The sequence below is a fragment of the Physeter macrocephalus genome, chromosome 14 (genome assembly GCF_002837175.3).
Source record: "Physeter macrocephalus isolate SW-GA chromosome 14, ASM283717v5, whole genome shotgun sequence".
In the NCBI taxonomy this organism is placed as follows: Eukaryota; Metazoa; Chordata; class Mammalia; order Artiodactyla; family Physeteridae; genus Physeter; species Physeter macrocephalus.
In genome coordinates, this window is record NC_041227.1 from 44,236,192 (window position 1) to 44,250,983 (window position 14,792).

At 45.4% G+C, this 14,792-nt stretch overlaps 1 protein-coding gene across 1 annotated transcript in view; it reads right to left on the reverse strand.

Annotated features, from left to right (window-relative positions):
• Nucleotides 1-14,792, reverse strand: part of CFAP61 (cilia and flagella associated protein 61) — a 259,559-nt gene that overhangs the window by 53,698 nt on the left and 191,069 nt on the right. Inside the window, exons 21-23 of the mRNA XM_028500039.1 lie at nt 7,925-8,217; nt 3,086-3,413; nt 1,652-1,743 (exon numbers count right to left, since the gene is read on the reverse strand). Coding sequence (XP_028355840.1) covers nt 1,652-1,743; nt 3,086-3,413; nt 7,925-8,217 — 713 coding nt within the window. The remainder of the gene's footprint in view (nt 1-1,651; nt 1,744-3,085; nt 3,414-7,924; nt 8,218-14,792) is intronic.

The following is a 14,792-nucleotide window of genomic DNA, read 5'->3' on the forward strand; positions in this document are numbered from 1 at the left end:
CCAGGACCTGCCACATGGATGACCTCATTCTCAAGGAAATCTGGGAGATGTGCTTATTTTAAGCTAGTCAGATCATTAACCCTCAAAAAAAATTCAGGATGAGAAAATGGGAGTGGAAGCAGGCAACCTCCAGTGTCTTCCTCACTGACGAAAAAGCAAACACAACGCACCAGAAAGGAAACCCCAGTTGACAACAAACACCAGTTGGGACCAACTGTCCGATAATCTTACCTGAGAAGCTCACCAACCAACCAACCACGCTGTGTCCTTTCTAGTTACCTTGAACACAGGGAACGCCCCTCCCAACCCCCAAGCACACGCAGCTTCAGCTTCACCTCGCTGGCCCTTCCTGTGTCATCCAGGGAGGGCAGGAGAACAGGGGGGCCTGGACAGACATCCCAGACCCTAAGCAATTTACTTGCTATTGCCACAGAGGTGGTTATTTTAATTATCTATGGATTCATCACAGGCTACCTCAAAACTTAGTGGCTTAATGTCCTTCAGGAGGTGGATGGATAAACTGTGGTCCATCCAGACAGTGGAATACTATTCAGGGCTAAAAAGAAATGGGTTATCACGCCATGAAAAGACATGGAGGGAAGTGAAATGCAAATTATTAAGTGAAGGAAGCCAATCTGAAAAGGCCACATGCTGTATGATTCCAACTCTATGACATTCTGGAAAAGGCAAAAGTATGGAGACAATAAAAAGATCAGTGGTTACCAGGAGTTGCAGGGGAGGGAGGGAGGGATAAATAGGTGGAACAGAGGGATTTTTAGGGCAGTGACACTACTCTGCATGATACCGTAATGGTGGCTACATGTCATTATACATTCGTCCAAACCCATAGAAGGTACAACACCAAGAGTGGACCGTAATGTAAACTGTGGGCTTTAGGTGATAATGATGCATCAATGTAGGTTCATCAATTGTAAAAAATGTACCGCCCTGGTGGGGATGTTGACAATGGGGGAGGCTGTGCAGGAATGGGGGCAGGGGGTATATGGGAAATCTCTGTACTTTCCTCTCACTTTTGATGTGAACCTAAAACTTCTCTAAAAAATAAATGGCTTAAAATGACAATACATTTTTATAACCTCAGTCTTTGGGAGTCAGAAATTGGGAATAGCTTATCTGGGGGCTTCTGGCTCATGGTCTCCTGTACGTTTTAGTCAAGATGTTGGCCAGGGCTGCATCATCTGAAGGCTGGACTAGGGCTGGAGGACCACTTCCACAGTGGTGGTCCATCACACGACTGGCTGGCGCAGAAATCCTCAATCCCTCTCCATGTGAACCTCCCGAAGGGCCACCTGGGTGACCTTACAATATGGCAGCAGTGACCCAAGAGGGTGCAAGTTGGAAGCTGTATTATCTTTCAGGACCTGGCCTTGGAAGTCACACATTGTCATTTCCACAATATTCTGCTGGCCACACAGGTCAGCCCTAGTCAGTGTGGGAGGGGACCATACAAGCACATGAATACCAAGGGGTGGGAGTCAGTGGGGGCCGTTTTGGGCGCCAAACTGCCACATGGCTTTCTGAAGCATGAACCAATACATTACACTAAAGACTGAATTAAGAATTTCACCCCTACCCCCATAAACAAAGTGTTATATTTGAAAGTAAAATGAAATTCAGGAATAATACTTACAAAATCAGACTGGGCCATTTGTACCTCCAATGGGGTTGGGATGGCGGGCTTGGCGATATGCAGATAATGGTACGACCCAGGGAGGATGCCTCCTGGTGGAAATGACAAGTTTTCCACATTTTAATTCAGTCGGGTAACAACTGGGTAACAGGGCTTACATCTGTACCACAGGACAACCAGAGATGCCTGCCGTGGTGTATGCTACTCAGACTTTCCCACTCAAGTACCTCTATCAGCAAGGAACACCCTGTGATTTATTTTATTTAATAAAATCAACGTGAATGTGCTGTTATAACCCATAATATAGACACCAATGTTCCAAGATATGCCAAGCTGATCCCGTGCATCCTGATTTCCCATAACTTGTGGCATTCTAATCTCTGCCTGCTAAAGCCAACCAAGGCTTTGGTCTACAAATGTTGCCGTGATGTTCCCATTCTCCATCCTCCTCCACTATGTAAACAAAATACAAAGAAAGTAAATGTTATAAGGAAAATCAACAAAGTTCTTGTTCAATGCTTCAGAAAACTCATATTATGAAACTGTTACTATTTCTAGCTTGCCCTAGAAGCCCGAGCCTGGTCTAGCTCTGATCAGCCTCTGACAACCATGCCTTGTCTTCCTTTCCCGCATCCACCACCTTTCCTAAGGTCTCATCCAGAGTGAGAAGGAGATCATGACTTCCCGTAGGCCATTTAGTTGGGTAGATAAACACAAGGACTGCAATACAGGGCTTTTATCTCTTTAGCCTGATGTTTTGTTTACTGGATTAGGGTTCACAGACCCCCTAGGGGTCCATGGATGACTATGGGGGTTGGTCCATCAACCTTCTGGAAGTAAACATACAGTTTTGTAAACATGTGCATTTTTCTGGTAGAAGATCCACAACATTCAAAGATACTGTTTTCAAGGGTAACTCCCACCTCCCAAATATAAGAAAGTTCTGTGTCACTCATATGATGATCTCCTTAGGGGTCAATAAAGCTGAGGGGATAAAACTGGACCGTTTTACAGTTGCTAATGGTCTAGCTTATCCATCCAGACAGCAGACCAAAGCCTGGGAGGCTTGGAAGTTCTCCTTAGCTCTCAACTTACATTGAGAATGAAAGTTTGGTAAGATGTCAGGGCATCAAACCATACACCAGTTGTGAGGGACCTCTGGGCAAGTTACTGATCATCCCCTAGTCTCAGTTTCCTTATATGTAAAGTGAGCATCACATTCTGATGTGAAAAATTTTATCACATCAGTTCTGATGTGATAAAATCAAGTCCATAATAAATAGTTAAACATAAGAGAGAGCCCTCCCGTGTCTCTGTGCAAACCCACTGAGGGACACAGGCGCCTCCTCACCAAACCTACAGGAAACGGAGGGCTGGCTGGTCCAGATCCAACCAGTGGCTCCATCACAGGGATGAAGGTGGCCCACTACATACCTTTGATCTTGGCTCCCCTGTACATGGGGATGAGTCGGTCAAGGTCAGCCGGCGGCTCAGTCACAGGCTCGAGGGTCGGGTCAAAGAGGTTGAGCATCACTGCTGCCAGCTGGAAGCCAATTTCCTTGGAATTGAAGTTGCTGTGAGTCCACTCATTCGAGTAATACCTGTTGGAGAACTTGGTGAGGGAGCCGGCAGCTCTGATGGCTATGTCATTGGTGTGGAAGTTGGTGTCGATCACAAGCCGGCCGTCGTAGACAAGGCACGCGTCGTTGAAGGCTCTGAATGTTTCGTAATCCACGTTCTTCTCACAGAAGCTGAAGAACATCTACGAAGTGAACATCACACTATTTCTAGTCATCACTCTTCACTGTACCTTCCCAACGGGGTGAAGAGTCTCTATTTTATTACTTGGGGGCACACAAGAAAACCTAAATCTAGGAACAGTATGTCATAATGGTGTGTGTATCTTTGGTCCGCAGAAGAAATTAAGATCACTCAGTGTCACTCTTTTTTATTTTTTATTGATCAATCTAGACATCCAGGGGCGAGGGTGCCACGTGGTGGAATATCTCCCACAAGAGCACGTTCTTCTCCTCCGTAAGGAGGTTTACATTCATAAACACCACTTTCCCCTCATTCTCGGACATTTCGAATCGCTCCTTCTCGGCCTCCTTCCATTTTCCTCTCCTGCGTCTGACACTTAGGTCTCTCCAGGTTCCTTCTTGGGGTCACTTCGTCCAGTTTTGAGTCTTCAGGCTGCCCCATTCCTGCCCCTTTCAACCCAGAAAGCCTGTCCCTCCCTGCAGGATGCCCCAGAGAGGATGCAAGCCCCATCCGCCTTGGTACCCACCAGGTTTGGGCTCCTGCCTTGTTACTTCCTGCCCTGGGATGCTGATTCAGTGAAGATTTACAAGGTACCTGCAGGCCCCTCCATTCTCTGCCCAAATTTTGCGTTCTCGTACTTTTCTGGAGATCATCTTCCATATTGATGTTAAGTCATTAAAGCAGTCCAAGTTAGCTGTTTTTAAGTCTTCAGTTGTCATTGAAGTAGCTAAGTTGAATCATTTTTATCTTTACCTAAACACAGTTTGCCACCTTATTAAAAGCATGCTAAGAAATGAACATATGACCTGGGTCCTCATCATACTGGTGGATACCACACTCCCTGCTTCCTTCACATGCCAGCTCTACGTACCTCACTTGCCCCATTACATACAGAAATCAGCTATCCTGAGCCAGAGGTAACCCCCTTCCATGCCCTTCCCCACACCTAGGAATGGCGCGCCAATGAGGAATGAGCCACAAATGAGCCTGCAGTAGCCACTAGTCACGGGTGACTATATACATTTAAATCTAAATTAATTACAATTAAACAAAATTTAAAATCCAGACCCTCACTTGTGGTGGCCTATTTCAAATGCCCAAAAGCTACAGGTGGCGGTGGCTGCCATGTTAGACTGCACAGACATGGACCATTTCCACCATTGCAGACAGTTCTATTGGACAGCACTGGACTCAGATCCACCATCCCTATGACGTCCTTTCTTCTCCCTCAGGGAACCGGCAGGGCCTTTGCCCCTTTCCCTGTCTCTGTTCACTCAGATGTCTAATCCTATCCCAATCACTCCCGTCCAGGCAGCTTCTTCCTTTCAAACCTCTTTAAAATTTTTTTCTGTTTTATAACCTTGCTCAGTGACCACAGGAAAATATATTTCTCTGAGTCCCTGACTCTGAAACTCTCCGTCTCTCTACTCCTCTTTTTTTTTCTCCTCCACTCCTTTCCCATCTCTATAGAAACAGACTTCCCACTCATAGAAATGATTTGAATTGAAATTATGCATGAAAAACAGGACCATTAATGCTCAGCAGCCCCCTTCAGCATCCCCGCAAAGTTCTTCTACCTACCCAGTTTTTCTCCTACTTAAAACGACTCTTTTATTAAGGGGCACATACATATACTAGCCCTTGTTTTCCTGGGTTTTAAAGACTTATCAGCACCTATCAGCATATTATTTTATATGGTTTTGGCGTAGGCATTGATGCTACGGTTACATTTGGGACATAGGGGTTGGTGGAATAGAGTGAACGCCGGATCAGCAAATCCAACACTGTCTGTGGGAGCACGTGTTCTGAGTTACAGACCTCTCAGACCTCTCAAACACAACTCATGTGCTCCTGTAATGCCAACTGAATAGTACATAGTGGGTGTAAATATGAAGTAAGAACATCTGCTTTAAATGCTTCTACAAATAATGACCTAAGGGTCTACCTTAAGGAACTAGAAAAAGAAAGGCAAAGTAGATCCAAAGCAAGCAGAAAAAAGAACATAATTGTTAAGAGCGGAAATCAATGAGAGAGAAAAGTGACAGACGACGGAGACAATTAACAAACTCAAAAGCCGGTTCTTTGGGGGGAAAAATCAATAAAATTGACAAATGTCTAGCTAGAGAGAGAACTTTAGAGAGGTCCTCGTCTCTCCTCAGCTGCTGGTGGTCGCTGGCCATCCCTGCTGCTCCAGGACCCGTGGCTGCCATCACTCCATCTCTGCCTCCATCAGCACGGGGCCTTCTTCCTCATGGGCCTCCTCTCTGTCATCAAGTCTCTCTCTCCATGTAAGGGCACCAATCATTAGAGTTAGGACCCACCCCAAACCAGGATGACCTTCTCTGTACTTGACTACAACTGCAAAGATCCTATTTCCAAATAAGGTCACATCCACAGGCACTGGTTCTTAGGACCGTATCTCTCTGGGGGGACATAATTCAGCCCACGACACCATGACCACATGGCCACAGTGGAGATCGTGAATATATTCGTGCCCATCAAAAGTCTCCTAATTCCCTGGCAGAGATGCCACCCAAAGCTGATGATCGGGAGGGATAAATACCCTGACTGTTCCCTTCTTCCACTTTCTAATCTCCTGCCAGTTTGGCCAACCTACTGTTGGCCAAACACAGATGAGAGTCAGGGGAAACTGGGGCTGGGAGGGTCCTCTGTAGAGGCCCCTCATCGTGGCGCAGAGCAGAGCAGGGGAAGCCAGAGACAGGACCTGAGGACAGCAGGCCAATGTCCGACTCATCCATTTAGGGTGAAGTATGGGCAGGAAGGTGTGTTGGATCAAGCAAGTTGAGAGTATCTGCAAGATGTCTTTGCCATGATTCCAATTCTGACCTGGACATGAGAGTGAAGGCCAGCAGGGGCTTCTACAGAATCTGTATTTAGTTGGATATTGGGGGAGGTTTTCTTGCACCCATGCGCCCTAAGCAGGGTATGTGTTCACCCCCAGAGTTGCCCAGGATAACCTGGGCATACATTTTCCACGATCATCATTTTGGGAGGAAACTTTTGGTGAAGAGATGTTGATTTTCCCTATCTTATACAGGTATTGTGACATACATGTGTAGATGGTGTCACTTTTATGTTAAAATAAAATGAACTTTTTCTGTCTTTTTCACTGCTATATCCCTCACACTTAAGACTAAGCCTGAGACCTAGTAGGTGTCCGATAAATGTTTGTGGAGTGAAGGAATAAATGAAGGTACTGAAGAGCAGAACGCAAAATCCCCCTGGGTTATCAGAATGAAATGAGAGGTGGCAGGGAAACCCCCTCTGTGCGGGTGGTCTGCCTTGAGCTCCAGTCCAGACTCTGGGGGGATGAGGGTGGCCCCTTGGGTGAGAAGCCCTGACTTAGGCTGACCCACCCCTACTGCCAGGTGAGGGACTGCTATGAGCCCCCACGGGGGTCCCCAGCCGGCTTGCCCACTAGATGCTGCTGGCATCCTCTATCCCGACCGCCAGCACAGCCCTTGACCTCCACAGTTCCAGCACTCACTCGGACCGCAACCCCCTCTCCCTGAGGGGTCTCCTGCTTCTCCGTCACATCAACTGGCCCCTTTCCCCTCTTCCTCAATCCTGCTCATCTCCTGAACAGGGTGAGAGCTGAGCTGTGACAAGCCCCAAAGCAACGTACTCTCTCCATACATCACGGAGGAAGATCCACTATTGCTGTTTCCAGATTCTTAGGAGGTCGACACAGCACGGACTTTGAGGCCCTGCGGGCCTGGGTTGGGATCTCAGCTGACGTGGAGTCACGGTGTTCTCGTCTGTAAGGTGGGGATGCTTCCCTCGAAAGAGCCGTTGTGGGGAGGGGACAGAATGCACTGCCAGTGTGCAGCATGGTACCGGGACATGGGGAGCTCTCAGTGGGGCTGGCCCTCTTCAAAACCGCCCCCCTGACAAGCTGCCCAGGAACAGGCGGGGTCCAGTTCCCTCTTTCCCTTGAGTGTGGGCTGCCTTAGTGACCTGCTTCTAGGGCACAGAATGCAGTGGAAGGGTGCAGCTTGACTTCTGAGGCTAGGTCACGAAAGGAGATATGCTGTCTCTCTCTCTCTTTCTCTCTGTGTCTCTCTCTCTGTCTCTGTCCCATTGCTTTCGGAACCCAGCCACCATGCAGAGGGGAAGCTCAGTCCCATGAAGGGGCCGCTTGTAAGCGTTCAGGTCAAAATCTCACCTGAAGCTGATCTGACACCAGCAGCCGGACAAGTGGGTGAATACACCTTCTAGACGATTCCAGCCCCAACCCCAGTCTGACGTCAGCCCCAGGAGAGACCTCCAGGGAGAACTGCTGGGGGAGCCCCGTCCAGCCCCAGGACCACGAGAGAGAATATGGAATGGCTGTTGTTGTCGGCCACTCAGTTTGGGTGGCTCATTTCTCAGCAATAGAAAATCTGAACGTTTAGGGGAAAAAAACCCCTGTGACTATAAATTCACGACCTACCACTTTTCAGACCCCAAGTCCCCCAAAGGTGGTGAGTGAGGTTCTGGGGACCTACTTACGGAGCAGGGAAGCTGGAAGGGCTTGGTGGGTGTGGTGAAGCTGGCGCTGTGGATGGGGTCTGGGTTCAGGCCATCGTTCCACTGAGCCAGGACCGCGTCCCGGTAGACGGTGACCCCCGCGGCTCGGAGGGCATCCTCCACCGCGCCCTCCACCGCGTAGTTGTTGATGCAGGTGATGATGGAGGTGGGTGGGTGTTGCACCAGGTGGATGCAGGAGCCCCTCACACCCAAGTTCAAGAGCGTCTCCACCGTGGTGTATGTGTCAATTGTGTTCCCATAGACGATGACATTCCCTACAGAGGGGGACAAATGCTTAGATACATAGTTTAAAAAAAAAAACCAACAACCTTATTAGTCAAATGCTAATAATGCCGAATTGCTCCCTCCAACCCTCTCATTTTTTTTCAGCTGTGGGAGGCCAGCGGTGTTACCTAGCAACAGCGACCAAGATAATTTAGTAAAGAATGGGCACACAACATCCCACAAAGTAGTCAAGTACTTTTAACACAGAAGTAGGACATTCATTTATGTTCCTATAATTTGAAATTATGCTAAATGAAACTGGTGAGAATAAAACCTCTTACCTTGTTTTTGTTCCCTATTTGCTACACTTATTAAGGGGAAAAAATGGCTAAAGTTTGCAATAAATGCAAGTTCTTCCTGAGTGATGAAAAGGACAATGGTGAAAATAATTGTCATGTGCATGATGGTACGGATATTTTAATACTTAATTGTTGAATCGTGTTGATTTCAAGAACATTTTTCCTTCTTTGAGAACTAAAGACTAGAACATTCTGCTTTGCAACAGATAATTTTATAAAGATTCAAATTCTGATTTTTAGGATTTAATGTGTCAAGACCTAGCAAAAGAGATTGACAGGTATTCTTTTGGTGAGGAAAAATAAAATCACAAAATAACTTTGAGAGATTCCCCTGTGTAAGAGCATTTTTATGGTAACAGTCTATACGATTTATTTATATTTCTTAAAAATATTATAGAAGTAATTACATATGCTCCTCTCCTAATGATATAAGTTTTAAGACCAATGATCCTATTACATGAGTGAGATGTATTATATGCTATTTATATGCTGTTTTTGACACTGAATTGGCATTATTACCTCTTCACAAAGACAGAAACTGCTGTAGGCTCACATTTCAGGCGAGCTGTAACAATTTTACCACAAAATGATAGATTTGTGAATCTACCTCTCTTTTTCCTCCTGTTTATAAAATGATATGAAGAGGAATTTTATGAGACAAAATAAATGGCAAGTGTACTTACTCAATTTTCTGGAATAAATTATGCAAAAATCTATTTCGATACAAAATTGATAGGACGTATAACGGCTTGTCTTACTTCTTTAGAAGGAAAGGAACTAGAATAGCTTTCAGATGGCCTCCCTAAGGTTAAGAGCTTCTGGAAAGTCCTCCCCTATTTGCTGTTGCTCAAACGTGGAATGCCAAGGGTGCAAGGAAGTCAGGGGCAGGGTCCTTCCTTCCCGGCTTCCCTAGGACGCTCTGATTTGGGGGCTCTGATTGCCGCCCTATTCAGACGCACTAGTGCAGCATTCCTGGGTGAGCTGCCTTTTCCTTGGCTGAAAGAGCCAACATTTTGCTTAAATTATTGAGGCTCCCACCTGCTGTGCAACATGAATCCTGGCGGTCTGACACAACAAAGAACTAGCCTGCCAGGAGAGCCAAAACTTGAACCTCAAACTGTCATAGGTTTCAGGTCTTCTGCCCCTTTAAAATATGCATGCAAAAACAATATCCATTTTCAGTGAAACAGATTTAAGTGCTTAGGCCCCATGCAACTCAGAGTTTAATATTTTTCCAGTCTCTCCTTCATGTTGGCTTTTAGTAACTATTCTGTGAGATGGGCTTTTTCATTACAGGCTCATGGAAGCCCCAGCAATGCAGGGTTATTTAGCCAGGGTTGCCCACAGATTGTAGGCAGCTGGAGAGGATGAGGACTTCCATACATTTCATAAAACCTCTACTATTTAAATTAGACGTTTATTTATAGATATGCTAACTTCTAAATAGTTTTGTCTATCTTTTAGTTTAATTTGAAATGCCTCCCCCAAATACGAGACTTCAGTTATTGTAACTGTCAGCTATTGTCACGATAATGCTGCATGACAAACTACCCCCAAACTCAATGCCAAACAACAATAAGCCTGTTGCAGGTTGGCCTATACATCTGTGGGCTGGCTGATGTTGGCTGATGTGGTTCCAAGCTGTGGTTGGGCTCAGATCTGCACCACGTCTCTCTCATCCTCTTTGGACCAACAGTGACCTGAGGCATATTCTCTTTCGGGAGCTGTGCAGGAGCACAGGCGGGCAAGCACAACTGCTCAGACACTTTCTAAGCCTCTCCTTGCAAGACATCCACTAATATTCCATTGACCAAAGCAAGTCATGCGGCCACACCCGCACCCGCCTAAGGGGGTGAAGCACACTCTGCCCACAGCGGGGATGTGTGTGTGTGCATATTTGCTGAACAACGGTCCAAAATCACAGTCATATTGGGCACATAGTAAATCATGCCTATGTGATGTCATCTAAAATTTTTCATCTAAACATGTTTTATATGATTATTTACTTACATTGTCTCATTGCCCACAAAACAGAATAAAATCTCATTATAATTTTTTTACTACCTAAATAAGAACATGTCACAGGTCAAATCACATTCCTCCACATACATAACAAGACCCAATGTTACAAAGTCAGTCTGTTACTCTTTGCCAGTTTGATCCCTTGCCTTTTACATGCTTCCACTCTGGGGGGGATTCTTCTTTCCATTCTCTTTGTGCAATTGTGAGTGATTTCTACACCATTTCCCACTTTTTCTTTGTAAGGAATTTTTAGATTCAATTCCTGTTTATCTCGTGACTCTTATATACCTGGCCTAAAGCCAGGCACTTTAATACACGATCCCAGAAACTCCCTGGTGGTCCAGTGGTTAGGACTCCAAGCTCTCACTGCTAGGGACCTGAGTTCGAGCCCTGGTCGGGGATCCAGCAAGCTGCGCAGCGTGGCCAAAAGAAAATAAAAAGTTATCTCTGGTAACAGCTCTCTTTCTGCGCCAGGCCCCCTATCTAAATTCTTCAAAAAAAATACACAATCCATTATTATTATTATTACCAGTAACAGTAACATTTAGAACTGTTACCAATAACATTGGCTTCACGCAAATGCGCGTAATTTTTTCATAAGCTAACAGTAAAAATATAAGCATGAAGATAATTCATAGGATAAGCAAAGTCATATTTTGGGGAGTCCCTAGGACAAAAGCTAGCAGACAAAGATTTTGATTATTAATGTATTCGTTTCGGGACAAATCAATCTAGGTATAAAAATACGATTACTTACACTTATCAGAGTAATTTTACTAGCATGGATGGGGTGGAACTAGGGCTTTTGAAGCCCCCTGGACTGGGCTATGCTTGTGGTTGTACCTGGGCCCCAGCAGAAGGTCCAGCCCCAGGCAAGTGAGGTCCCTGCAGGCCCGAGGCTGCCTCTGCCTTGCCTTCCTTGCATCGGCAGTCTACACGCCCTGGCTTACCTGGGGGAGGACTTCAGGCTCACCCTGCCTACCCTGCCCACCCTGGGGCCTCACACAGAGCCTGGCCTGCAATGGGTGTGACAAAACGTTTCCCGACCGGATGCACGGATGATTGTTTTGAGCTTTATCATGTTGCTGATCCAAAACTAACTGGGCTTTCCTTTTGTGCCCTGTCGATATTTACTGCAGAACACCCTCACTCTGGCCAGGTTTTCCTACTACGTATTTCGACCTGGTGTTCACTATTAAGTTGGCACTACAAGACCAGTCCAGCCACAGGATGGGTTGTATACCTGAGATTTGTAACACAGAAACATGTTAGATCTGGCTATTAGGTTTCCCTTCTAGCCCACGAAATCTTACACGATCCTAAATGTAACCAAAACTGTGTGTGCCTCCAACACCACAGTATAAAATAATACTCCTGCCATGTTGGTGCAGTTTAAACCGAGGGACGAAGGATATCTTACAGGGAGGTGAGCCCTTGTGCAACTATCACGCTGCGGACAGCTGGGTGAATTTGGGGCCAAATCAAAGAGGGAAGATGGAGAGGGAAGGAAACGGAGAAGGAAAGGGAGGGGGCAGAGAGAGAGAGAAGAGCCCAGAACGCCTCAGAGAAATAGATTTTCTTCCATCGCTGGCTGAGTTAGAAGCAAGCAAGAGTTTAAAAGCAGGTGAGAAAAAGTGGTTGTGAGGTGGGGGAGGGGTGGGGGAACTGGGCCATGAATAACAACACTGCAAAGGGCTTTGTAAGGGCGACGCTGGGTCTGACAGTGTGTCCCAGTCCGAGTGGACCAGGCGGGTGGCTGGGGTCCTGCTGGCGCAGAACATCCTGACGGCTGGTGGAGGAGGGGGGGCAGCCCCAGGGTATGTGGAACCCACGGCATCTGTCATCTACAGCGGGCTTAAGAGGTCAGACAACCCCAGTTCATTAAAGATTCATTCAGCTCATGCATTTCCACCACTTAGGTGCTCTGTAACTCACGGAGTCTTTGCAAATATTTTGAAGGAGGTGACACATTGCAGGGGATTATCTAGCTGGGATTTTGCATATATTCTTTGGAAGTTTCTATGCATACGTGGAAGAAACAAAGTGGAAAAGCTGAGGATTTCCCCCTGGATATCAGTTTTATGCTAAGAGATCTGGTCACTGTCTTCTTCGCAGCAGCTCAGTTTACTTAACAGATAAGAAACAACCAGTCTTTGCACTTGACTTGATGGGTGACAGAGGGGAAGTGGTGGGCGGCCCTACCTTGAACTGGCAAATGATAACTCATGATTCGAACAGTCTGGGTGGATTTTCAATAGGGGGCAATGGAATATAACTATACCAGTTTTCATGGGAGGCCGATCTTTGTTGCTCCTTCTAGGGGATAAATTATGCATTACTGAGAGTACAGAGCAGAATCAGGAGGCAGAGTACAAGGAGGGCACGGTGGTGAAAAGACGACCTTGTGAAAGCCCCTGGAATTGAAGCTGGCGGGAAGGAGCACCCAGTCTCTCTCTCACGCTCGCCTGCAGCGACCTTTGGGACAGAATGTGCAAGGGAGCTTCCAAAGGAAAGAGAGGCCCAGCTGGGGAGGAAGAGGGGGCGCGATGATTCCTATCACCACCTGGGTGAGCTGTCGCTTCTCCACCTCAGGCTGAAAAAGCACTAAGACCAGCCGTCTGAAATGTTGGCATGAACGTAAAGGTGATGCTTTTGCTTTCTGATACACTCTTGTTGAAGGTGTAAATGAATACACCAGCAACTCTGATTGTGTGACCACCAAAATAAGGCAAGCCCACACAAGATGTAAAGAGGAAGGATTCTCCAGGAAGAAAACCATCACTTGGAAAGGAGAAAAGGGAAGGATTTTCTGATCTGGCATTCTGGCCAGGAACTCACAGCTCAAGAGGATAAGAAATAAATTCAAGATTTATGCACACAGATATTAATAAGAATTTTTCTTCATAGTTATTGCATCTTTAAGACCAGAGAAAATAAGAATTATATACTACATTTTATAATTTATGTATTTTAAGTTATTTTATTATTGTATGTATATTTACATATTCCATTGTATTTTAATGAAGAATTATGGTTCCTTTCCACTTCAAAAGAAACAGAGATTATGTAAGATCAGAAGAGGCCCATGAGAAAAGTTTTATTATGCTCTCCAGAAAACTGAGGACAGAGAGGTTAAGTAACAAGCTCCAGGTCACACAGCAGTAGATGGATCAGCAGAACTCAGAACTGCCAGGTCTGATTTCAGAACCAGTGCTCTCACCACTGCACCATATTTGCAGATGGATCTATAACATGTTCCTTAAAAACCCCTCTAATCGGCATTGTATCTGTATTATTAACTTTAGGGAATAACCAGATAATGAAAGAATTTTAAATAGATACCCTAGAATATTAATAAATTGTGAAATAAACAAACACTTTAAAAACATGTTATGTTCATGAATAGACCAGAAAATACTCTTTTTACTTTTTATAAGTCAAAGCATAAGATTTCTATGACACGTCTCATTTTGCTCTGTCAAATAAAAAGGGAAGAATATATTAGATATAGCATAACAAAGGCTTTGTTCGGTGATTCATGCACTGGAATTTTAATGTTATACTTTTCTTACAAACATGCTTTTAATAAGGCAGTAAACTGTATTTAGCTAAAGATGAAAATAATTGATCCATTTCGGGCCATCAAGGCGGTGCTTTTTTTTTTGTACTTTACTTTCATCCTACTTTTCATTTTCATGGAAAGTACAGAGGTAATAGCAGATGAATTTCAATTAGTTTCAATTAATGCCATAAACTGTTATAATGTATTAGGTTGCTGGGTTCTATCTGAACCCCCCCGGCTAAACCCTCCAGGTTTTTTTTGCAGTTGAAAGCCAGTGATGTCAGCTATTCTCCAGGATACTGGAGCAGTTCTAATAGTTTAGGATAATTTACATCTATAAACTCATCCAACTCCAGAGACCAATAAACAATTTCCTTCAGACTGGACTAATTCCATCACAGAACAACTGTTTCTCCTTTGGAAGCAGAGGAAGACATGATAAAACAGAGACAGGGGTGGGGGAGGGTGGTGATGCTTTGGGGGAGATATCTGTGCATTTTCAAGGGGCAGAAATTCAGAGGAAAGCTAACCTCCTCCTATTTAAAAAACTAAAAAATCCATTGTTTCTGCTACGTACCATCCTTCTCTCTTTCTACAACAATCCCTCCACCGTCCTCAGCAAACAAGCCCCTCCTCTCGAGTCTGTGTGCTTCAAAGTTAGGCCTGGAGTTTCCCAGGATTC